Consider the following 25,470-nt stretch of genomic DNA (forward strand, 5'->3'; position numbering starts at 1 on the left):
TTGAAGAAGAAAAGAAAAGAAAGATTGAGGAGACATCACAACAAAATGAAAAGTGGGATCGGGGACCAGAAAAAAGGACATTTGTGAGAAAACTGGCAAAATTTGTGGAAGTCTATAGATTAGATAACAGGAGTGTTAATTTCCTGGTTTTTAATAATTGAAGGATGATTGTGTAAGATGATTACAGGGGAAGCTGGGTGACAGGTACATGGAAACTCCCTACTGTATTTTTGTACATCTAAAATCAATTCGAATAGAAAGGTACAAACATTTCAAGTGGGCACAATTTACATGGGATCATCCTTGGGCATACAGCTCTGCTCTGAGGGAGCCTCCGGAGAAAGCGGAGTAGCGGGGCCGGCAGGCAGGGGTCGCCCCGGCGGGCGGAGTGCGCATCTCTTCGCGTGTGTACGGCGCGGGGCGGCGGCAGAGCCTGGGGGCGGGCGGGAGCGCGGGGCCGGAAGCGGCGGCGTGCCGGGGTCTGAGGGTTGGTCGTCGCCGCGTAGGCCGCTGGGAGCCGGCCGTCGGGCTCCCGGGGACTCTCCCGGCGCGGAGGGCCGTCGCCATGTCGTCCCTGAGCCCCATCCAGATCCCCAGCCGCCTCCCGCTGCTGCTCACGCACGAGGGCGTGCTGCTGCCCGGCTCCACCATGCGCACCAGCGTGGACTCGGCCCGCAACCTGCAGCTGGTGCGGAGCCGCCTGCTCAAGGGCACGTCGCTGCAGAGCACCATCCTGGGCGTCATCCCCAACACTCCCGACCCGGCCAGCGACGCGCAGGACCTGCCGCCGCTGCACAGGTAGGCCGGGCGGCTCGGCGGCAGCGGCGGCGGCGCGGCCTCCTCCCGAGACCGGGCCGGGCCTCGGGGGTCCTCGCGGCAGTGTTCCGCCTCTCCAGACGACTCACGCGCCAGACGGGGGTGACAGGAATGCCTCGTGACCGTTAAATGAGGTGACTCACGGAGTCATGAAAGCTGCGCGATTAGCTGCTCACCATCTGATGTGAATTTCCTTTCCCGCCCCCCGGGTCTTCAGACTCCTAGGCCGGTGCTCTTAACCTTCCAGGCCCCCCTCTTTCTTTTCCTTCCTCTCTTCCCTTCCGCCTCCCCCTTCTTCCTTCTTTAACTTCCTTCCCACCTCTTTTGTCCTCTTAACGGAGATACTTGGCTGCCTCACGTTTTCTCTTTTCCCGTCCCATCCTAAATTGCACCGTTTCCTTATTAATTTGGGGGTGCCTTTCTAACACACTCCCTGCCTCCCCCGCCCCCTGCCGTCTCTCTTCCCCTCACTGCTTCTGTTTTCCTTCCTAAAGGACCTTCCCTGTTCACATTTTCCCTTGTCTCCCTTTCTAGAACTTTCCTGTCTTCTCATCTCTTCTCATATCGTAACGTTTCTTAGGCCCCAAGCTTACCACTGGATTCCCCTACACCATGGCCCTAGTTGTGTGACTTTGGGTGACAGATTGAACCTGTGCTTCTTTCTTTCTTCACCTGTAATTTGGAAATTAGCAGCATCCGTCTTTTACGTGTGTTATGAAGATGAAGTGAAATCACACGTGTGTGGTCTGTTTTGCGCCAGGCTGGATAAATGGTTGCACTGTCCAGTACTGTAGTCACTGGCTACAGAGCAGTTGAAATGTGGCTTGTCCAAATTGAGATAGTATTATTAGAGTGACCAGTTGTCCCGGTTCGCCAGGGACTGTCCTGGTTTCAGCCCTGAAAGTCCTATATCCCAGGAAAACCCTTAGTTCCAGACAAACCAGGGTGGTTGGTCACCCTAAATGTGCTATACGTGTACACTACGCACTAGATTTTGAAAATTTAGTATGAAAAATGTGTTGTTGATTAATAAATTTTATATACATTAAATGTTGGAATTAAGTAAAATATTAGCATCTCACTTGTCTTATTTTCTAATGTGGCTACTAAAATTACATATGTGGTTCACGTTATATTTCTGCCAGACAGCGCTGGTATGTCGTATGCTCTCAACAAATGCCATTATCTTCAAGCCTCCCAAGCCCCTGCCTCCTATCCTTAACTCTTCTTGAGGTATTTTTAACTTAGAGCCCCTCCCTCGTTCATCTACAGTTATCCTTTTTTAAAATTAGGTGTAGCCTGACTCTGAATGGTTTTGGGGAGAGTTAGGAATGTCTTGTTTTTGTCCAAAATCTTGTGATTATATACTCTCCTTTTAAAGGAGAGTCCATAGCTTTGTTAAAATTCTCAAAGGAGATTTGGTTCTCCTCCCCTCCCCTCATAAAACAAAACCAAACCAAAAAAACCCTAGCAGTCCATTGTTGGTCCACATTGCAAAAGCCTGGCTTTTCTCAAGCATGGAAAACATTTTGGTTCCCATCTGATGTACTTTGCTTATTGCTTGAGTGAAATTGGATACTTTTCAAGTTTCAGTAAACTGTGATAAATTGTGTTGGATTTTGGTTTCCCTACATATGACCCCATTCCTTTAGCCTTTGTTTATTTCTCCCCTAATTTTTTGCTTTCTGTGCCCAGGGACTTAGTTGCATGTTGAGGCAAGAGTGCTCATGATAAGCTGTTTTGTATTAGTTCTGCTGATTACCGATGGGTACACTGTGAATTTTGAAAGTAGATTAGTCATGTTTCAGGTTTGAGTGACTATTTGTTGGTATGATTCTGGCAAGATTTTGGAGGGTTTTTAATTTCTTTTATGTAAATTCCTCCAAAACAACTAAATTCTGCTTGAAAGAAATCACTAATATCAGATGATGGGTAATCTGGTCCTTGCTGTTCATATTGCTGCCTTTGATTTAAATGAATAGCAGTGTTAAAATTTAATCATTTAAGTTAGAAAACATACATAGAAAAGTCTTCATAGAATGTCAGCATTATAAGGACCCACCAGGCCATCTCGTTATCCTAGAAATATTATTTGCTACTTGAAAAGTCTGTAGAAAGTTTGCATTGCATTCCTTAGTATTAGGTTCCAATGTCTTTTTTTCTCTAGTATCACCTTTAAATGCTCTTACTTTAAAAAGTTAAAAGAGCTTTTTTTTTTTTTTTTTAAGTAACCATTTTATTTTATTTTGGCCCGCACCCCTTGCAGTGGAAGCGCGGAGTCTTAACCACTGGACCGCCAGGGAAGTCCCTAAAAGAGCTTTAGTAGTACAAGTACTGCGTTGTCTATAATGTTATTGTGTTTCGATACACAAATCTGTCCTTCCCCAGTTACCTGCTTTTCCAGGTGGTAGTAGGACCTCAGAGGGACGGTGAGGGCTCTCTTCCTGTCCCTTGTTTCCTTTAGACCATCCAGGTGACAATGCCTGTCTTCAGGGAGCAGCAGAAGTAATTTGTTCCCCTGGGTTCCTTGTCATACAAAGTGGCAGGGCCAGGTGTTGACTTACCTGAACCACTTCCTTTACCGTTGGGAACAGCACAGGCCCTATCTGCACGTCAGTGTGCAGGCATGTCACCTAGCACAGGAAGAGCTTTGGATTATCCCCACAGGCTAGAATTTGGTTCCCATGCCACCTCAGGCCGCCCTGCTTCACTGGACTGTCTTTTTTAGTGGCTCCTCAGTGACCCATTGTTTTCTTAGTGCAAATGGATAATTAGCATTCCTCGTGCACTGTCCTTTCATGCATTTCAAGATGGCCCCGCAGTCTTCTCCCAGCCTTCCATTCTTCAGGGCACCTGCCTTCATTTCCTCATAGTGCTGAATGCTCAGTCCCTCTTCATTTTTTGTGTACTTCATCTCTAGGACCCCAAATCAGTTTCATTGGCATTTGGCAAAAAAAATGAATGCTTTATATAGAGCAGATACACAGTTTCATAATTTGCCAAGTCTCTATCCATGTGTTACTGTTATTTGTATCTATTAGCACTCTTCAGCATTCAAGAAACCTGATAACACTAAGATTTTAAAATTTAATCTTTTATATTAGCAAGTATGTAATGAATAGCTCTACTAAGATGTTCCTAAGTCTGCATTTACTCTTTTTAAGGAAGGTCTGTCTGCAAGTTGCGTTTCTTAAATTCAGAAATGAACTTTCAAGAAAGGAGTGAAAATCAAAAATCCTGTAGCCACAGAAGCCTCATCTGTGGTAGAATTTGGGACTATCCTAATAGACTCTTTCCTTGTTTCTAAATCTTTATTAACAGTGATGATAAATTTTGCTTAAAATCATCAGATATTCAGGAAGATAAGTTGGGTGACACCAAGTCAAAACCAAAAAGATGTTTCAGTGGTCCTTTCCCAGAAGTGTGTAACTTTTGCTTCCAGAGCTTTGGTGGAAATACTTCTCTTCCTTAAGTGTTGTTAAGATGTAAACATTAGATGTTAAATAATAGCTTTGCTTTGCAGTATCTCAGCTATTTAGAAGCTATGTTAATAGTGTTTATTTTTATACTTCTTATAAGTACAAATTCATATTGTCCATTGTGGTGGGAAAAGAGTAAAATTTGTCATAAAACCTAATTCAACCCCCCTATTGCTATTTAATATCCTTCTAATCATGGATAACTCACCTATTTACCCTTTTTGAATCTGAATTACTCATTTTTAATGAAGTGCTACCTTCCTCACAGAGGTGAAAGGTGGTGTGTATAAAATAATACCTATGAAAGCCTTTTGTAAACTGCAAAGCAATAACCCTGTATGTTAATGGTATTACCATTGCCCACATGGGTAGTTTTAAGTGTAGATTTCACAAATGGAGGTTGGGGGAAGGAGTGGGAAGACCCCATATTCTTTCTTTTAATATGGGCAGAACTGAAGTAGCGTTATTTGGAAAAAAGATTTGGAAGATTAAGGATTCCAAGAAAAATGGAGGGCTTTAAAGTAAAGAAAAAAAGAACGAAAGAAAAGAAAAAAGCAAGTGGTTGGCAAATAGACCACAGCTATCCTCATCTTGGAAAACTGCTTTTTGCAGTAGTGCTGCTTTTAGATTTTCCCACCACCATAGTTTGATGGTTCTCAAAAACTTATATTATCTAAGTCAGTTTCCAAATTATACAGATCTTACCCATTGTTGTCAGACTTTGGGTTAAAATAATACTTTACAACTCTGAGGGTAGTTCTCAGGAATTTCAGAAATTCTTTGAACTGTAAAATACCACAGTAATTAAGGTGTAGATTTACAGAGCTACTACCTAAATGGAAAAAACACTACACATTTGGGTACTAATAAACGTGGATCTGTTGCGAAATCAAATTGTTGCTTTTGGTCATGCCTAATAAAGTGCATAGTAATAGAAGAACTAGAATATTTTGAAAGATGACTAAGTTGATATAAAGCCTGTGTATCATATGGATGATAGAAGGAAAGTATTAGATTAATTGACTATTTTGTTTACCTATTTTTATATGTAAAACCTAGAGCCCAACATGGCAATGCAACTTGTCTAAAATAACATTAAACGTCGTCCTTCTTTCCAGAAGGACGTCTTTCACTAGGTAGTTTGTTTCTAGCCATCTAATTATTTCACACATCATGTTTTTTTCTTTAAAAAGGGTACATTCTTTTTATGTACCCTTTTATTTTTTTAGGTATGTTGTCAACTATAAGTGATTTAAAGCAAGAAATAATTAACATATTTAAAACCTTTATATATATTTATTTATTTTTTATTAGGAGGAAAAGCATAGTATAAATCCAACTTAATCTCTTTTCAGTTTGGAACATCTTCCTTTCACAGTTAGGAAAACTATTTTATTTGCTTTGTAAGAAAACTCACTTTTAGTCTCACCTTTAATCAGTGACATAGCCCAAGTAATTACATTTATTTCCTAATCTGGAAGTTTGGATTTGTCTCATCTCTCTCTGGTTTCTCCTTGGCTTCTAGTTTGTAAACCCCTTAGGCCAGGAATCCGGTTTCTTGTCTGTTAATGTTTCTTGTATATAGAACTGTAAACTCTTTCTGCATTGTGTAAGCATTGGTGGTTGTCATCTGCAGTGAATTATAGTCTTCGTTGGTCTCTAATCAGTTTAGATATGGCTAACTCTTTCAGGCAATCGGAGTTGGTTTTAAGGGAATGGGAGATAGAACCTACTGTTTGATTAGTGACTGAAGAAAAGCAGCCACAACACAAATAACTCAATAGATGATTGCCAAATCATTTCAGGTTTTTAAAGTACATGATGTTTTTTCTCTCCACCAAATTATCTTCCTAATTTTCTGGTTTAAGTTATTGTTTAAATCAAGTTTTATCCCCTATCCACGTGATATGCCTGGAAGGGTGTTAAGGAAATTATATGCATAGCTCAGAATAAACTGAGTGGTGGTGGGAAGCTGAAGGTACAGATAATCTACAGAATGAATCATTTACAAGGAACTAATCAAGAATTAACTGCATATAGAAGTGAGCAAGCTCACTAAAAATATGCACATACTGTCTGTGCCATCAGTATGTTTGAGACGGGCAAGTGTAGTATTCCAGTGTCACCATTGTCCCAGGGTGTTGAGAGCTCTGGTCACTTTGATTTTAGTTTCTTTTCTGAAATTACAACCTTTCCTATGCCTGAGGGGAGAAAATATAATGGTAGTTTGGGATCTGGAAGTGTCCTCTGAACCTTGATCTTTCTATTTTGTATCACTTCAGTTTTAGTTTGGATGAAACTTTCTTTCTGTGAATTAGTTTATATATGACTTGGTCAGAATTGCATGATACGGAGCTAAGACTTAAAGTATAACTTTTTCAGCTAGTGTTAGGTGAGGTGATTACGACTTAAACAGAACTAGGTTTACGTCTTCCTGAGATGTAGGTCTTTGACTAACTCTCCTCAGTCCATGAAAGTGTGGCCTCTGATATTTAGCCCCAGATTTAGAAATTCAAAATTCAAGGACATACATGTTAATTCCCAGATTTGATGGCAGTTTTATAGATGGATTATGTAAAAAACCGTCTTGGTGTTAGTAGCAAAACTGGTATCAGAAGGGGATTTTTTAGATTGGTTTACATCACGCTGTTTAAATCTGTTTAAAATGCTCATATATATTCTGGTGTAAGATTGCCTCATTCCTAGCTGGCAAAATTAACTTAAGCTATATAAATCTCAACTGCTTTTACTCATGTTTTTATGCTTAAATAATCCAAATGTTCAGGAATTTCTACCTAATTTTTAAATGGCTAATTAGAATGAGATGGCCCCATATCAGATGGTAGGGACTTAAAAGACCGTGTACTGGATGCTAAATTAAATAGAGAAATAATTCATTTGCACTTTAGACGTTCTTTGTTTTTTAATGAATTTCTCAGAAAACGCAACCCTTTTGAGGTTTCTTTTTTTTTTAACATCTTTATTGAAGTATAATTGCTTTACAATGTTGTGTTAGTTTCTGCTGTACAACAAAGTGAATCAGCTATATATATACATATATCCCCATATCCCCTCCCTCTTGCGTCTCCCTCCCACCCTCCCTATCCCACCCCTTTAGGTGGTCACAAAGCACCGAGCTGATCTCCCTGCGCTCTGCCGCTGCTTCCCGCTAGCTAGCTATTTTACATTTGATAGTGTATATATGTCGGTTTCACTCTCTCACTTCATCCCAGCTTACCCTTCCCCCTCCCTGTGTCCTCAAGTCCATTCTCTACATCTGCGTCTTTATTCTTGAGGTGAGTTTCTCTTCTACCATACTGAGCATTTGTAATGCTGATGTTCTGTGTGTTTTTCAGGATTGGGACAGCTGCACTGGCGGTCCAGGTTGTGGGCAGTAACTGGCCCAAGCCCCACTATACTTTGCTGATTACGGGCCTGTGCCGCTTCCAGATCGTACAGGTCATGAAAGAGAAGCCATATCCTGTTGCCAAAGTGGAACAGTTGGACTGGCTGGAGGAGTTTCCCAACACCTGTAAGACTAGGGAGGAGCTAGGAGAACTCTCGGAACAGTTCTACAAGTATGCGGTACAAGTGAGTTGCTTTTAGTTTTTCCTTAAAACCCTCTTCGGTTTCTTTGTTGCCCTAAGATGTGATGAATTTGTTGAGGGGTGAAGTTTTCGGGCAGTATATGTTTAAATGATTTCACACTATATTATAGTACATTGATTTCAAACTGCTTTTGTCTGGGATTGTACCTAAATCATTCTAGGACATACTAGCCAACCCTTCCTAAACTTTTTCCAAAGAGTATTTCTAGAGTTTTCCTTATAATTTCCAGTGTCTCCAAACCAGGTGGTTATTAAACCTAAATCATCTTAAAAATTAAAATACTGTACAGAAGCTATTTGTCACTAGACTATCTAGGCATCAAATTATATGTTATGTTGGTTCAGAAGTCAGGATCACACTGTGAGTGGTATGGAAGATTAAGCCCGTGGTTTCAAGTATGGCTGAAACCTTGATCCTCTAGAATTCTGGGAGGGAAGCACGCATGAGGCATGCATAGGCAGGTGTTCATAGCCTATGGTATTTGCACCTGATGTGGCATTTGAAGCTACACATTGCTAGTGTGGTGAACAACAATAGCAAAATAGAAAATTTGGCACTACAGCTGCTGTGGGGGCTGAAAGAGACTTCATTTTGAGAACCAGAGTAAGTGAATGTGCTATTTAGGAGCGAAGAAAATAGAGGGGAAAATAGAATTTCTCTCTCTTTTCCTGAGTAATCCTCCCTGAGTCTCCGTTCTTCTGTTGGACATAGCGTTATAGCTTCTTTCCCTTATTCTTTACTTCTCCCCACTATCAATCAACAAAAAAAAATTTAAATATGTAAAGATTCTGTAACGACATTAAAGGGATTTTTAGAGAGAAACATCACCATTATTTACTGCCATCATGCATCCAATTTTATTTTTGCTTGTCTTCTGGTCTTGGTTCCTATTCAGTCTTAGGTTTTGTTTTCTTATCCATATCTAACTTTCGTATTAAGTACTTTTATGAATTCCGTTGAGTTGGGATATCATAATTTTATCATTTCTCTTCTTAGACATTAGGATTGTTTCCAGCTAATGCTTTTCTTCCATCCCCTCTACAGCCCTCAGCAGTAGACTTCTTCAGGAGCTTTCTAACTGATTCCTTCTAGCTGCTTCTCTTTCTCACCCACCTGTTCACTAATCCTTTCTAAATAAGCTTTGAGTATGCCTCTCCCCTGAGTAGAAGACTTTAACGGCTCTAGGATAAAGTTTACACTTCTTGGTATAACATTAAGGCCCTTTGCAACTCTAGTTACTTCCATTTATACCCAGAGTTCTAGCCACACTGTATATGTCAAAGAGCTTCACGTCTTGTTATTTCATGTCTCTGTGATTTTACCTTCTGTTCTCTCTGCTAGGAGTGCTTCTCCTTCTCTGAATTTTCAGATTTGACTTACGCTTTCCCAACTCCTGTAGGCTGTTAGTGCTCCTTTGCATGCGTATCCACAATCGCTTAAACATCCCTTTTAATATAATGCTTATCACGCTGTATGGAAATTTGTCTTGCAGGTCTCTTTCCCCTACCAAACTTGAATTCATCCCTGCTTTAACCATGTTATACTGAACACTTTATTGTGTCTGACAGATAGTTTGTACTCAGTAAGTACTTGGAGAATGAGTTTTAACTGTTTTATTTTCTTAGAATGACTTCCTAGGAGAAAGAGTTTTCAAATTTTATTATCTACTTCTCCCACCTGGACAGCGTCATCATAATTATGCTTTAATTCTTTTGACTCTAGGCAGGTAACAGATAGGTCCCAAACTTACACTGCTTTTAGAGAGGTTTGATTATTTCTGGCATATGAAACCTCATTAGAGTGACTGTATGAGGATTTGGTACATCATCTGTGTTAGTCAGTATGGTGTTAAGTTAGTTTTGCTGTGTTAAGTACTCCAAAATCTCAGTCACATAACATGACAAAGGTGTATTTCTCACTCACACTTCATGCCTCAAACCAGCGAGTGTGGTGATCTAGCAATTAGAGTCACCTCGGGACCCCGGTGGGTTGGAGATTCATTTCAAAACGTGCTTCCGTTATTGCTGAGGAAGGAAAAGGAAATGTGGCAGATCTCTCAATGGCTTTTGATGCTTCTGCCCAGAAGGAACTGTCACTTCCCCTCATGTTTCATGGTTCCAGGCAGGACCCATAGCCATGTACATCTGTATTCAAAGGTGAGAAGGAGCAGCCCTACCCCATGAGTTGAAAAGGAAAGGGCAACTTTGTCAGTAGCCCCAGTGACTATCACAGTTACTGAAAGGTTGCCTTGAGCTTAATCTGTCTTAACTCCAGGCTATACCCTGGAAGTTGTTTTTAAAAAAATCATTCAATCAGTGCTCAGATTCTAGTTAATCCAGTGTTCTACTACAAAACAGTATTTCAGCTACCGATTGGTTAATATAATAGCATCAACCATGTGAAATTTCCAGAATTTGATAATTACACTGATTGTGTAAGAGAATGCCTTGGTTCTTAAGAACAAGGGTCATGATGTCTGTGATTTATTCTAAAACATTCAGCAGTAATAGTGTGTGTGTGTGTGTGTGTGTGTGTGTGTTTGTGTGTGTGTAGAGTTGGGGAGAGAGAAAGCAGATGTAGCAAAATGTTAACAATTGGTGAATTTAGGGGAAGGATATTAGGGGAAGGAATTTCCTGTACTATTGCAATTTTTCTATAAATTTTAATTTTTTTCCAAAATAAAATAAAATCACAAATTTACAAAGCCTTTTATAAACATAAGTATTATCCACTTTTTGAGCCATTTTTGCTTTTCATTCTGATTGACATTTTAAGAGTACTTCTCTTTTCCTCTGAGTCCTGTAAAAATGCCTGGACTGTAATAAACAGTGATTTTTCAGAAACAGAGACTTTCTCTGAGGCCAGAACATTAAACCTCTATGACAATTTGATTTTTTAAATTCACAAATAATGCCATATTTCATTAAAAAGATGTTTTTTTCCCTTGTAGTTGGTTGAAATGTTGGATATGTCTGTCCCCGCAGTTGCTAAATTGAGACGTCTTTTAGACAGTCTTCCGAGGGAAGCTTTACCAGACATTCTGACATCAATTATCCGAACAAGCAACAAAGAGAAGCTCCAGGTAACAGTGTTCCACTCTGGAATGCCACGTTGCTTTGTCACTTCCTATTCAGATCTAGATAGTGAGTAAGTTTTGACTTTCAGGTAAGATACTGGAGACTCAGAAGTAGTTAAGATGCTTTTACGAGGCTTAAGTTGACTTTTAAAGTGATTGCTTTACATTTTTGTATACTTAGGCCGTTCTTTTATCTGCGTTATCAGTACTGGTAGTTTGTCAATTTGTGGAAAAAGTTAAAGCTAGAATAATAAAAAAGGTAAATATTTAATTTAACTTAAATATATAAATATGCTTTGTCTCACTACTTTTTAAAAGTGTGGAGCCGTGACCTTTCCCTTGTGTATAGGCCTGCTTTGTTAGAATTCTTCACGATTCTTACGTTAACCACCCCTATGATGCGATATTTATGATTTTTTTATGATTTTCAATTTCTGTTTATTTAAAGTGAAATGAGTTTCAAAGACACTTGAAAAATAATCCAAGTGCGGACTGTTAGATTTGAATGTCTTTCCTGCAAACTATGAAAGTTTTCTTGCACACTTATTTTTGTAGTATTTTTAAGCAGTCTGCTTTATTGAATCTTCCTAGAACATTAAAGTTAGTTTTCATTGAAACAACCCTCCTTATTTATTAAATAAATCCTCAGTTTATTTAATACTTCAGTCTAACAATTACACTAGCAAGTGCAACTAATGCAGATAGGCTGGGTTTAAACACAAGAATTCGGTTCAGCTGGTAGGAGCAGAGAAGGCAGGAGCTCTAGAGAGTGACCTGGCTGTAGGCTTAGCAAGAGTGTTATACTGAAGGACCGGAGAGCATTAGTCACTCAGACAAATCATTGGTGGAGGTTGGTTAAAAGTGCTCCTAGTCTCTTGTGTTTGTAAAAATTTAATATTTTGAACCTAAAGTTTGTATAGACCTAGTATGTAGACAGGGCTTTAAGAGAATAATTCCCAGAAAGAGTTGACATAAAATGTGTTTTGTTCTTGCTCTTGGAACAATACATAAGGCTTCATCTTTAAATGGAAACTCAAGGTATTTTTATTCTTATCTTTTTTAGGATTCTGGTATTTGTGTCAGATTACCTTGCTGATAATTTGGTTGTGTTAGCCATAGTGTAGCTGTGAATATTGATAGAATTGTCTTTTCTACTCAGTTTAAGTCATGAGTCTTGACTGCCTTGTTTTTGGAGCATGTATTTCTGAGAGAGAGATGCTATACATTTCCTCAGATTTTAGATGCTGTGAGTCTGGAGGAACGGTTCAAGATGACCATACCACTGCTTGTCAGACAAATCGAAGGCCTGAAATTGCTTCAGAAAACCAGAAAACACAAGCAAGATGATGATAAGCGGGTAAATGCTTCTTTTAATCCATTTCTTCAGGTTCCTAGTTGTTTTTGTGTGATGTGAGATTCAGGTTTTTTTTTTTTTTTTGAAGAAAAAAAAATGGGGGAATAAATAAAGAAAGGAACAAGAAGAAACAAGTTCATTGTCTCTTACACTCAAGTTACTGATACAGTTTTGAATTTTAGTTTGTTTCCCTCTGCTACTTCTCCATGTCTGGATCTTTTTTTTTTTCCTTTTAAGCAAGTAGACATTTTCTCATTTTTTGTTTTTGTTTTGGTAATCATTGAAAGGGATAGTTTACTAAGCCATTTTTCCTTCTGCCAAACATTGTGTGATGTTTTCAGTATTTTAAAAATTAGCAAGTAACCATGATGAGTGTCTTTGAGTATGACTTTTTTTCACTGTATACAGTATTTATTAAGAAAATACCACAAAATTGTTTCCTAAAAGAACTGTGTCAGTGTGTTGTGCCATAATTTGGCTTTCTTAAAAATTTAATTTTTTACTTTTTAAAGTTTTTTGGCTGACTTTTTTGTTTTAACTTATAAACGTTTCAATTTTCATATTCAAACTGTTAGTCTTTTCCTTTCTTCTAAGCTTAGAGTCCTCTATCCTCCAGGGATTTGATAATATCCACTTTCCTTTTAGTTTTCCTTTTGTTGATTTTTAAAAAGTATTTAACTTTTTAACCTATATGTATTTTATTTTGCCCTGTTAAAAAGGTAAAGATAGCAGTTATATTTTTTCCCTTTTTATTTGACTTAACACCATTATCAAATAATCCTTCACTTCTCTGTTGATTTGTGCATTTATATGGATGATGCAATCTGTCTGAAGACTGCTTTGAGCTGTTGGTTTTACTGTTGTTATGTGTGGGCAGAGTTAGGATCAGGAAAATATATTTGATGTGGACAAGGGTGAAAATGATGGTTCTCAGAAGGCTGTTGGAGAACCAGAAGGCTGTTGGAAATTAAGTGAACGGTTGAGAATAATGTTACAGATTTGATGGTCATCAGCACAGAAACGTTCCTCCATTGAAGAGAAGACATTGTGGAGACAGAAGAGCAGACATGAAGGATTCCTCCCTGGTGGGACTAAAGAAGGAGCAGGAAAGTAGGCTGAGAATGAGAGAGATGGGAGTAGCTTATCTGGTGGTTGGTGTTGTAGAATACCATGCCATTGAAAGCAAACACCAGAAATTGAATTATTTCTGACTTGAGATCATATCAACTCAGTTATTTATTTTGTACAAAAGGACAAGCCAGTGCATACTCTGCATTGGGAGACAGAAAACTTACAGCTTGCTAGCAACTAATATTACTATTGCTTAAAAAGAAAGTTGCTCCAGAAAATTATCAAACAAGCAACAGTTACTTGAAAATGTAGGAATCAGAGGACAATTTTTGGAGTTTGCCTAAAACTGTCTCCTTGCCTATTCCCCAAAGAGTTCAAAAGTTCTCTTTTAGCAGCTGGGGAAAAATTGCATAAAAAAGTAGTTTTGTCTCAGCAATGAAATAATTGATGTGCTTTTAAAAAAATCTCACTTAAATATTTTATTTTTAGTTTTTCATACTTTAAAATATTTTATTAATTTTGTCTGCTAATGACTTATATAAGAATAAAAGTATGTATTTAATATTTCTGTTTTTATAAAATTACTTTTTTTTTTTACTGTTTTATGTTTTTAACTTTATATATTTGAATGTATTAAATAGGTAATGTCATAGGTTAAAAAGTAAATTCTGAGACATTTAAATTAAATACCAGTATACCATTTTGCTCCAGTAATGGCTAGAGTTGATTCATGATAATAATGAGTTGAGAATTTCAAAAGAGCAGGTAGTTTTAAAATATGATAGAGAGTCATGGAGAAAGAGAACTTAAATAAGACCATTTGACCTGGCAAAGGAGAATGTTGTTGGATTTCAAAGAACAATTTCAGCACAATGAAGACAAAAGCCAAAGTACAAAGTACAAATTACTAAGTAATTGGTAAGAAGGGGGAAGTGGTGGTTAAAGCCTCTTGTTGGAAAAGCAGAACATCACAAGGGATGTAAATAATGTATAGTTAACTGGAAGGGACCATAGGTAAGATAAAATATTTTGAAAGGAGGAAGACTTTTCTATGTGTTGACGACAAACAGAATAGAAGCAATGGTGGAAAGATTAAAGGTGTTAGAGAGAAACTTTTCAGTGTAGGGGGAAAAATGGAATTTATTCAGTTGCCAAATGGTAAGTAGTCATAAGTTTATCAAGAAAATAGTGGCTGCAGTAGTAGCTCAAGAAAAGACAATTCTTAGATGTTTTCATTATTTCTAGTAGCCAGTTCCTTGAATTTTTTTTTGTCTCATGCTGGTAGTGTTAGCATATATGGAAGAATCATGTCCACCTTATCATGGTCTGCTTTTTAAATCCTGCTCCCTCCATATGTGCATGTGCGTCCTACTTATTCTGAACTTTAGTTCCTAAAGATTCAGACTCTAGCCATAAAAATGTATATGTCTAGCTCGATACTTCATTTCCAGTTTATTTTGACATGTGGTTTTACTTCTCTACTTTATGCTTTAGATTATAGCAATACGCCCTATTAGGAGGATTACACACATCCCAGGTACTTTAGAAGATGAGGATGAGGATGAAGACAATGATGACATTGTCATGCTAGAGAAAAAAATACGAACATCCAGTATGCCAGACCAGGCCCACAAAGTCTGTGTCAAAGAGATAAAAAGGTAAATTGTAGAAGCTGTTCATTCACTAATATTTTCATTTTGCTTATTAACGTTAAAAATTGTTGCTCATGGAAATGAATCTGCTACTTTGTGTTACAAAGCTGAGTCATTTGTTTCATATTCTTTGATCTTTCTCCTTTTCTTATATTTAGTATAGTCATGGACCACTCTATTCATCTTACCTTTCCATTGTCAACTCTTATCTCTTATATTTCTTATCTTTATGGCTTTCCTAATTCTCAGGTTATAGCTGTGATCTGTGGAGTGCTTTTTCCTCTTCATTGCTCCACCGGAATCTGATTCTCAAAATGTTCTTAATACTCCTGAATCAACACCACTTTCACTAGTCTTTTCCTCAAATGCTGAGTATAAATGATACAACTCTTCCACCTACTGTATGCTATCAAACACGATCACTATTGCAACTGCCTTTTCATAGTCTTTTTTTTTTTAATAGATCTTTATTAGAGTATAATTGCTTCACAATACTGTGTTAGTTTCTGTTGTACAACAAATGAGTCAGCCATATGCACACACATGTCCCCATATCCCCTCCCTCTTGAGCCTCCCTCCCACCCTCCCTATCCCACGTCTCTAGGTCATCGCAAAGCACTGAGCTGATCTCCCTGTGCTATGCTGCTGCTTCCCACTAGCTAACTATTTTACGTTCGGTAATGTATATATGTCGATGCTACTCTCACTTCACCCCAGGTTCCCTCTCCCACCCTGTGTCCTCGAGTCCATTCTCTATGTCTACCTCTTTATTCCTGCCCTGCAGCTAGGTTCATCAGTACCGTTTTTTTTTTTTTTTTTTTAGATTTCATATGTATGTGTTCGCATACGGTATTTGTTTTTCTCTTTCTGACTTACTTCACTCTGTATGATAGACGCTAGGTCCATCCACCTCACTACAAATAACTCAATTTTATTGTGTCTTTTTATGGCTGAGTAATACTCCATTGTATATATGTGCCACATCTTCTTTATCCATTCATCTGTCGATGGACATTTAGGTTGGTTCCATGTCCTGGCTATTGTAAATAGTGCTGCAGTGAACATTGTGGTACATGTGTCTTTTTGAGTTATGGTTTTCTCAGGGTACATGCCCAGTAGTGGGATTGCTGGGTCATATGGTAGTTCTATTTTTAGTTTTTTAAGGAACCTCCATACTGTTTTCCATAGTGGCTGTATGAATTTACATTCCCACCAACAGTGCAGAAGGGTTCCCTTTTCACCACACCCTTTCCAGCATTTATTGTTTCTAGATTTTTTGATGATGGCCATTCTGACTGGTGTGAGGTGACACCTCATTGTAGTTTTGATTTGCATTTCTCTAATAATTAGTGATGTTGAGCATCTTTTCATGTGCCTCTTGGCCATCTGTGTCTTCTTTGGTAAAATGTCTATTTAGGTCTTCCGCCCATTTTTTAACTGGATTGTTTGTTTTTTTGATATTAAGCTCCATGAGCTGTTTGTAGATTTTGGAGATTATTCCTTTGTCTGTTTCATTTGGAATTATTTTCTCCCATTCTGAGGGTTGTCTTTTTGTCTTGTTTATGGTTTCCTTTGCTGTGCAAAAGCTTTTAAGTTTATGTTACATTTGTTTATTTCTGTTTTTATTTCTGTTACTCTAGGAGCTGGGTCAAAAAAGATCTTGCTGTGGTTTATGTCAGAGTGTTTTTCTTATGTTTTCCTCTAAGAGTTTTATAGTGTCTGGTCTTACGTTTAAGTCTTTAATCCATTTGGAGTATATTTTTGTGTATGGTGTTAGGTAGTGTTCCTTTTCACAGTCTTAAGACCATATTTTGGGCTTCCCTGGTGGCACAGTGGTTAAGAATTCACCTGCCAGTGCAGGGGACACAGGTTCGAGCCCTGGTCTGGGAAGATCCCACATGCCGCGGAGCAACTAAGGCCGTGCACCACAACTACTGAGCCTGTGCTCTAGAGCCTGCGAGCCACAACTACTGAAGCCCGCGCGCCTAGAGCCTGTGCTCCGCAACAAGAGAAGCCACCACAGTGAGAAGCCCACCCACCACAGTGAGAAGCCCACACACCACACCACAACAAAGAGTAGCCCCGGCTTGCCACAGCTAGAGAAAGCCCACGCGCAGCAATGAAGGCTCAACGCAGCCAAAAAAAAAGACCATGTTTTGCTTAGAAATAATGTTTATTCAGTTACTGTTTTCTTCTTTAGATTATAAACTCTAGAGGGTAGGGACTGTCACTTTCTCTTTGTACAAGATAAAGTACAGGAGAACCTTGATGACAGGATAAGGTACATGGATTGATTACATTTTCTGGATAATCTCAGGGTTAAATAGAAAACCAATTTTTCCTTTCCATACTTGTAACGTTGTAACTATATTGCATTTTCTTTTATGAGTGAATTGTAATCAACCTAACTGAATGCTCGGTAACTGAAGATTTGACTTCTGAGGTTCACAGTTAAGAATATAAATGTTGTTGAGACATATTTTATATTGACTCTGACATTAGTTAATAAATGTAGAATATCTGTTGTGTGCAGAACACATTACGCACTGCATATATTATGGAAGTTGCAGTTTTTTATTATCTGGTGAGCTGACTTCATCTCTGATACAAAACAATATGTAATTATTGTATTAGGCACTTAAGTAAATCAGTGAGGAAGTGTGACTTAGACCCTCCCTGTGAGATCCTGATACTGATAAGGCCATATTTCAAGGATAGAATCACATATAGTGTTCCCCACCAGTTTGCAAGTATCTGTTTAAAACAAAATAATCATTTTATTAACTAGATTTTTAAAACCTTTTTCAGATTTGTTTAGCCAAAAATGCATGATATATCTGACCATGAAAGGGAGATATACTTGGTTTTTCTGTTTTACAGAATTTTTCTATGTTCTTGAACAGGTTTGCTATGTATTCTTTCCACACAGGCTCAAAAAAATGCCTCAGTCGATGCCAGAATATGCTCTGACTAGAAATTATTTAGAACTTATGGTGGAACTTCCCTGGAACAAAAGTACAACTGGTGAGCAAACAAAATAACACCTTTTTTTTGCAGTCTAATTGTCACTCAGGAAGCTCAAGCAAATTCTGTTGAAATACTCCCCATTGGTTATCTTCCTGTTATAGTAGTTCATGATGTAAACTATTTAGAGACTAAACTTGTGTCATCTAGGTTTTAGGATGAAAAGGAAAAGAAGGTGCTTCATGCAAGTACCTTTCGCCTAATTTTGGAGGAAGTAAGATTTTCTATAATTGGTGAAATATGTGCTTCTCAATACCAATAGTTAGACAATAAACTTTTATATTTATGTGCTCTTTGTCAGGAACATAGGAAAACAAAACAGTTTTGAGGTAGTCGGCAACAAGTGCCAACCCAGTACTAGAGACAGTAAATCTTTTATGTTTTCTAAAGGAAATAATTACATATAAAGACAGGATAACAGTGGAACAGTTTTATCATTTGGAAGTTTGTTTTTCTCCCACTAGAACTTATTTAAAGAGTTTAAATTCTTTTTCTCTCTCTATCCTTCATTAAAACTTTTCTACCTATCAGGAGCATTTTATACCAGTTTTCTTATGTATTTGTTATGTATTTTCTCTTGGGGTAAGAAATATACTCAGTCGTCTTTCAGAATCTTCAGAATCATTTTATTTGCGTTTATGTCTGTTATTGGACACTCTTTTGTCAAGTTTACATACAAGGTTTGTTGAGTTCAGCAAGGGGTTGATTGCCTGAACTACTTTTGGCATAAGAATAGCTATATGGTTGACTTTTGAAAATTGAACAGGTATATTATCCAGGCTAATAAAACTCTTACATTTAAAACAGTGCTGGAAATTTTGAAGCATTAGCCCCAAAGCACACGTTTATGCCCCACAAGAGGAATGATATACATACTAGATTTCAGGATGTTGAATTTTTAATATTAAAAAATACTTTTCTAAAAAAATACTTTTCAGTTAATCTACAGAGGACCATGCTCTCTGGTATTGAGCATTCAAAAAAATTATTTTTGTCTCAAAGAGGGCCCAGAATGAAGCATATTTGTGTTAAATTAACTATGCTGGGGCAGTGTTAAGGTTAAAACAACCCTATTTTAATTAGTTTTTTTTGATAGGCTCACTTAACACATTAATGTGTGTGGCTAAAATTTTATATAAATGGAATGATATAGTATGTGCCACCCCCTTTTTTTTTTGGTTCTTTCACTCAGCATAATTATTTTAAAGCTCATCCATGTTACTGCATATATCAGTAATTGGTTTATCCATTTACCTGTTGTTGGACATGTGGGTTGTTTCTAGGTTTTTGGCAACTGTATATAAAGCTGCTATGGACTGTGTTGGTACATTTATTTCTTAATTTATTTCATGTTTACATTCATGACAGAATATTGCCTTCTAGTTGACGGTGTTTTACCAAACTGAAGCTGAATTTCTTGGTTTAATTCTTAATTCAAAATTTTCTAGGAATGCCGTAGTAAGATGAATGCAGGGGAGCATGCATTCCCATTGAATTAGCCCCTAGTTGTCACTTGGTCAGTTTGAGTTCTGATGTCTGTCTGGATCTAGCTGGGCTGTTAGGAAATACATTTTGGTTCAGATAGTCTTCGGTTAACTCCTTACTCTCCAGTGCCTGCTTTTAAGTGAAGTGGTCCTATTCTGTGAGATTTGGAGAGGGTCCTGCTACCTGTTAGTTTAGACCTGGGAAAGAAAGTTACATTTCAACTTTACATGTTTAACTGCTCTGATTTCATTTCATCTGCGTGAAATGAAACATCTTCCATTTTGGTGTGTGTTTGATGGGTATTTGTTTGTGGCACTGATGGAGTGGTGGTAATTTCCAAACCCTGTTATTTTCTCCTTTGACAGTAGGGCTCGTGCACAATGTGAAGCAGCATATCTAGGTAACTTGGTAACACCAAGGGTCTTGTTTTGAAATTTTGGTGTTCTTTTGGTAATGTTTTTCTGTGCTTCAGGATTTATTTTAACTAATGACTTAAGAGAAATGCAGGGTGTATGTAGTATAATGGCCTGAGAATATTAAAATTGCAGGTTTTATTATTTGCTATTAGTAGCCTAGTAAATCGCTCTTGGCTTCCTCCCCTCCCCACTTGTCCTATTTGTAAAGTGAAATTAATTAGTAACTAGGAATTTGTGTCAGGTTCATACAATGTAATTGTGGAGAGTTGAGGGCAAAATGTTTATTTGAATGCAGAGTGCTAGCTCCCATTCTTCACTGAAATAACCAAGAAAATATGAAAACAAGGCAAAGCTTTTTTTTTTTTTCTTTACAACTCAGAGTTTCTGCTGGATGTGATCAGCATTAGAGATACATAGCACTCATGTACCCATCACAAAAACACTTCTCATTGTTCAACATTTCATTGGAGAACTGAAGATGGGTAAATTGTGGTATAGAAGTAGTCATGTTGAGCTTCTAAACCAGTACTATATAGACTTAGGTCTAAATAGTTATGAGTAAGATCATAAAACTGTGAAAATGTCTTTCATAATTCTTGAAAAGGGAAGCTTACCTAAGTAGAGATTATCAAAAGCAGAAAGGAAAACAGAGAGGAAAGAGTTGGAGGAAATAAGTTTGTTGATTTTCCATCTTGAATGGAGGGAGCCAGTAGATACCATTTCAATCTTCTAATTGTAAATAGAGAAATATATGTTCATGTAAGTTTTAAATTTTTTATGTTTAACCACAAGTGTTATTCATAATAGGAAACATACATTCTGAATCATTAAAAAGAATATTCAGAAAAGATGCATCCTGTATAGAAAAGATATACAACAATACGTAACATGGAAATTATCTTTCCTTATAAGTTTGAAAGAACTTTTAAAATTGTCTTTACGTGGCATATTAGAAGAAATTCCTTCACTGTTTTCATTTTTTTCTAAAGTACATAGAATTCTATTCTTAGTTTACTAAATGTTAATTAGGAATGGTTGTTGCATACAACAAGTGCCTTTTTAGGTACAAAATGACATTTTGATGGAAAGTGTTTCTCCTTGGACATGATGATATAATAAATATGTTGATAACTGAATATTGAACCATCTTTGCATAACTAAAATAAATCCCACTGGGACTTAGTAGATTACTCTTTGAATAGATTTGATTTACAAGCATTTTAATATTTAGAGCTATGCGAAATGGAATTGGTCTGAAGTGGTTTTTTTTGTTTGTTTGTTTACTATGGTAGGTTTTAGTGTCAGGGTTAGCATCATGAAACAGGAAACTTTCTATATTTCATTTATTCATATATTCATTGGTTGGCTTCTGAAGCCAGGAAAGGGAAAGAAATTTTCTTCTTCCCTTTCCAAATCACTCAGCCAAGACTCTGACTAAAATGAATAGTACTATAATTAAATTACATACATTACTGCTTACCTGGGTTTTTATAGACTAGCTTGGGAACCAAACTACCATTTAAGGCATTTTTTTTTTCTTGTAGGAAAAATGTATAACAGTTTCCAAATAACTGATTGAAAGAGTGGACTTGTGTGTGTTTTTCTCTCTTCCATTTTCTTCCTTCACTGTCAGTATTGTGGCTGTGGATTATCCTCTAGCTGCCACCCAGCTGATGAATTCCTTTTGGCTTCCATGACCTAGTGTTTAATCTGTGATTATTTCAGAGCCTGAAGCACATCAGTAAACCTAATGAAAGCTTGGCTGTAGAAACAGGGCCTAATTCATACATTTCTGGTGAGACTTGAATGGATAGAACTTAGGCAGTTCTTTATGTCTTAATTTTTTTTTTTTGACCCAGCCCTTCTGTTTTAGAAGATTAGCTGAAGGAAATAATTACAGATATATGTGGAGATTTAGTTACAAGGATGCACAGTGAAACATGCTTTATAACTGTAAAGATTTGTGGATAACCTAAATGCTCAGCAATAGGGAATTAGTTAAATGAGTGTGGATAATTAAATAATGGAATAATATGTACCCACTAAACTGGTACTGAACAATACATTTGACACTGAAAGATGTCTGTAATATATTAAGTGAAAAAACATTTTACAAAACTTGAAGACCCATATAATCTTAGTTTGAAAAATAGGTATGTAAGCGTGTGTGCACGCATACACACACACACACACGCACACACACACACACACTCACACACCCCCCCACACACACAGAATCTGGAGTAATACGTACTGAAGTGAAGGTAGTGATGTTCTCTAGGGGAGAAATGAAATTATGGGTGACTATTTCCTTCTTTTTTTATTAGTGTCATAGGGTTTTCTGGAATGAGCATATATAACTAACTGTAGTAAGAAAAAAACACTTAAAAAAAAAGAACAAATGCCAGCACAAATAGAATATGTAGAAATTATGTCTCCATAGAAATAATGTGTATCTAGAAAATCATTCCAAATGAAATGAGTATTAACTCCTTGAGTTTTTAATTATGTAGTGTCTACTATTTCTGTAAGTACTAAATCTTTTTAAGCAAGAAAACCAAGTCTGGGTCTCCCTGAAGACTCATTTAGAAGAAACCAAGCCTGTTCTTGTCACATCTTTTTTCAAAAAACTATTTTGACTCTTAACCAGCCTGGAAAGGAGTTGTCCCATTGAAAAATTCCACATGCTCAGATTGTTTCTGTTGGGTTGCTTGACAGACCGTCTGGACATTCGAGCAGCTCGGATTCTTCTGGATAATGACCATTATGCCATGGAAAAATTGAAGAAAAGAGTGCTGGAATACTTGGCTGTCAGACAGCTGAAAAACAACCTGAAGGGCCCCATTCTGTGCTTTGTCGGCCCTCCTGGTGTTGGTAAAACAAGCGTGGGAAGATCAGTGGCCAAGACTCTGGGCCGAGAGTTCCACAGGATCGCACTTGGAGGCGTGTGTGATCAGTCTGACATTCGAGGACATAGGTAGAGTACTTCTCTCGATTTAATCTCTGATTTCCTTCCTTTTCATTTGTCTAGAGCACCCCCCCACAAAAGCCAAGGCATAATGTATATCTTTTTCTTAAAGGGCTCTTTGTGTTACCTTGAATGGAAAGGACATTTATGGTACTTACCTGCTAGCCAAAGCCTCTGTCGTCAGGGTATACCCAAACTAACCTTGATGTCTGTGTGACGGTGGACGGGCGTGGGGGTCTGTGCCTCAGCTTTCCTGGAATCTCATTTGAATGCAATTATAAATTAGTTATAATTAAGCATTATATTTTTATATTTATTTTGGCCCAATAGCATTTCATAAATAATGACTCATAACTTTTAGAGTTTAAGGAATAAGTGCAATAGCAGGCAAGTAGGAGGAGGTAACAAATCTTTGATGACAAATTTATTATGTTTGCATTTTAAACTTTCTTTCAAGGAGGCTGGTTTACAGTGTGAGTATGAATAATAAGGAGAAAAGATAATTAAGGCTTTGCATGTTTGACACCCTTTCTATAAAAATACATTAAACTGTAAGAACTGTGTCTCTGATTAATCTGACATTATTAGAATGAGATTTGCATGTTACGTTCATTGTTTTGTTCTCGGTGGCTCGTGTCGGAAGATGCTTTGGGAAAGCATGAACCTCTGTTTCATAGTTGCAAGTTGTGAGAAAACATTCCTATAGCTTATGTGTTAAGGAACATTTAAAAATGTAGAAATTATGAACTGCTTAAAAGAATATGACGTTGTATACCTGAGACTAATATAATGTAATATGTCAATTATATCTCAGTTAAAACAATTTTTTTAAAAGAAGGCATGTAGCTTTAAGTAGAAAGTAATTAAACTGAATATAAAACTTCTAACCTCAAGATCATAAACTCGATCTTAAAGTTGTAAAAGCATTGCAGATTATAAATGGGGGCTTTGGCAGGCATGCCAGTGCAAGCAGTGGACAGCTGCCAGTGGCCAAGGGTAATTTAAATGCATATTTACAGTTTGGTGAATATGGATTAAACTTGGATTGTGGGGAAAAGAAAAGAATACGATGCTTTTATAACATCTTATTTTCCATTTGCCTTATTCATGGGATCCTTAGGCAGGGATGGGAAACGATTTCAGAAACTTTCATGAAAAATGGTTCTTTTTATTCTCTTTTATTTGCTTATTTACAATTCTTACGCATTGAAGAAAAAGCATCCCAAGATTTTAGTAAATAAGCAATGAGGACTGCAAATTAGGTCAGGGAGTTGATTTGGGTCAGTCTTTCTGGCAATTCAAATCATGTTTTTGTTGCCTAGACTTTCTTATTCTCACATGTGCCACTAGAGGCTGTAGTTTGCTTTTGTAAAGAAATTGGCATCATGGACCAATCCTGGAGAAGCTAGATCTAGGGCCTAAATCTTCTGATTTATGCTACAGAGCTTTAGGGAGGTGTTCTCCATGCAAGAGACTTGATTCCTGCACTCAGAGTTGTCTTAGTTTATTTCTTCCTTTTATTATCTGTGGCACAGTATTGTGTGATATTTGATGGAATTTAGAGAGTGAGTTTGTGGAGTTACTGTCATGTGAAATTAATGTCATGGGCACATGACATGTAGGTATTTGTCCTTATTTCTTCCTACATTGGTATTGATTATTCAGTAAGGCTTGGAGAGTGCTTAGTGCCCAGCACACATTGAGCGTTCAATAAAAATTAGCTTTCATTATTATTTTAATTCTCAATTCTCAGGAGGACAAGTTTAGATTTATAAGCTTCAATATGACTTTTTATAAAATTCAGTCTGATTCTTAAATTGTACCTAAAATATCCTGTTTTGGGCATTATTATTTAATTCATGTGGCAGAATTGTGGAAAATATATTTTTATGATGCCTGCTGGTAGGCAATATATAATGTCATAATCCCCACCACTTCTTATGAGCATTGTTGGGTTTAAACAGGTCTCTGTTTTAAATTTTTACTGAAACTGATAGACCTAAAATTTGTTCTCTTTTTTTCAAGTGAGTATCCTTTCGTGTGTGTGACTATTGTTAAGAGGATTGAACCTAAAGAAAATGAGAATTTATTTTCTTTATGAGTCTTTTGTGAAAGGAGCTTGTGTATTTGCCTAAAATATGTGTAAATATAAGCTTTTTAGAAATGTGTGGTGCGAATTGAGGTTATGATTGTTGCCAAATAAAAGGTTTGTGGGTTTGTCTATGACTCATTCTCCTAAGCCTGATTTTTGATACACCTTGCTGGTAAGCATGTACTCACTAGCCATCCCTGTACCAGATGTTTCACTAAACACTATAGCCATCTGCCCTTGTGCTATTGGGGACTTATTACCCAGCTACGCACTAAATTATCAAAGCCTGGTGAAAATTTCTGTTTGAAAACCTGTTTGGAAGCAGGTGGAGCGTGGGGTGTGGTGGTTAAGGGGAGGGGGTTGAGAGCAGAGTATGCGCTTGTGTCAGAGTTGCGGGTTGGAGGAGGTGATAGGAGGGGAGAGAACAG

At 37.5% G+C, this 25,470-nt stretch overlaps 1 protein-coding gene across 3 annotated transcripts in view; it reads left to right on the plus strand.

Moving 5' to 3' along the window:
• The first annotated feature begins 189 nt into the window (after nt 1-189).
• LONP2 (lon peptidase 2, peroxisomal) overlaps nt 190-25,470 on the plus strand; it is a 95,684-nt gene continuing 70,403 nt past the window's right edge. The window contains exons 1-7 of one of the 3 annotated variants that reach the window (XM_082437697.1): nt 191-798; nt 7,652-7,886; nt 10,855-10,986; nt 12,215-12,337; nt 14,900-15,063; nt 17,987-18,081; nt 22,701-22,959. In XM_082437697.1, the coding sequence (XP_082293823.1) occupies nt 566-798; nt 7,652-7,886; nt 10,855-10,986; nt 12,215-12,337; nt 14,900-15,063; nt 17,987-18,081; nt 22,701-22,959 (1,241 nt within the window). In that variant the 5' untranslated portion in view covers nt 191-565. Of the gene's footprint in view, nt 799-867; nt 1,001-7,651; nt 7,887-10,854; nt 10,987-12,214; nt 12,338-14,899; nt 15,064-17,986; nt 18,082-22,700; nt 22,960-25,470 lie in introns of those variants that run through there. The other 2 variants (XM_082437699.1, XM_082437698.1) reach the window with 2 other exon arrangements.

This window comes from Balaenoptera physalus (genome assembly GCF_965194825.1).
Source record: "Balaenoptera physalus genome assembly, chromosome: 19".
NCBI classification, from domain to species: Eukaryota; Metazoa; Chordata; class Mammalia; order Artiodactyla; family Balaenopteridae; genus Balaenoptera; species Balaenoptera physalus.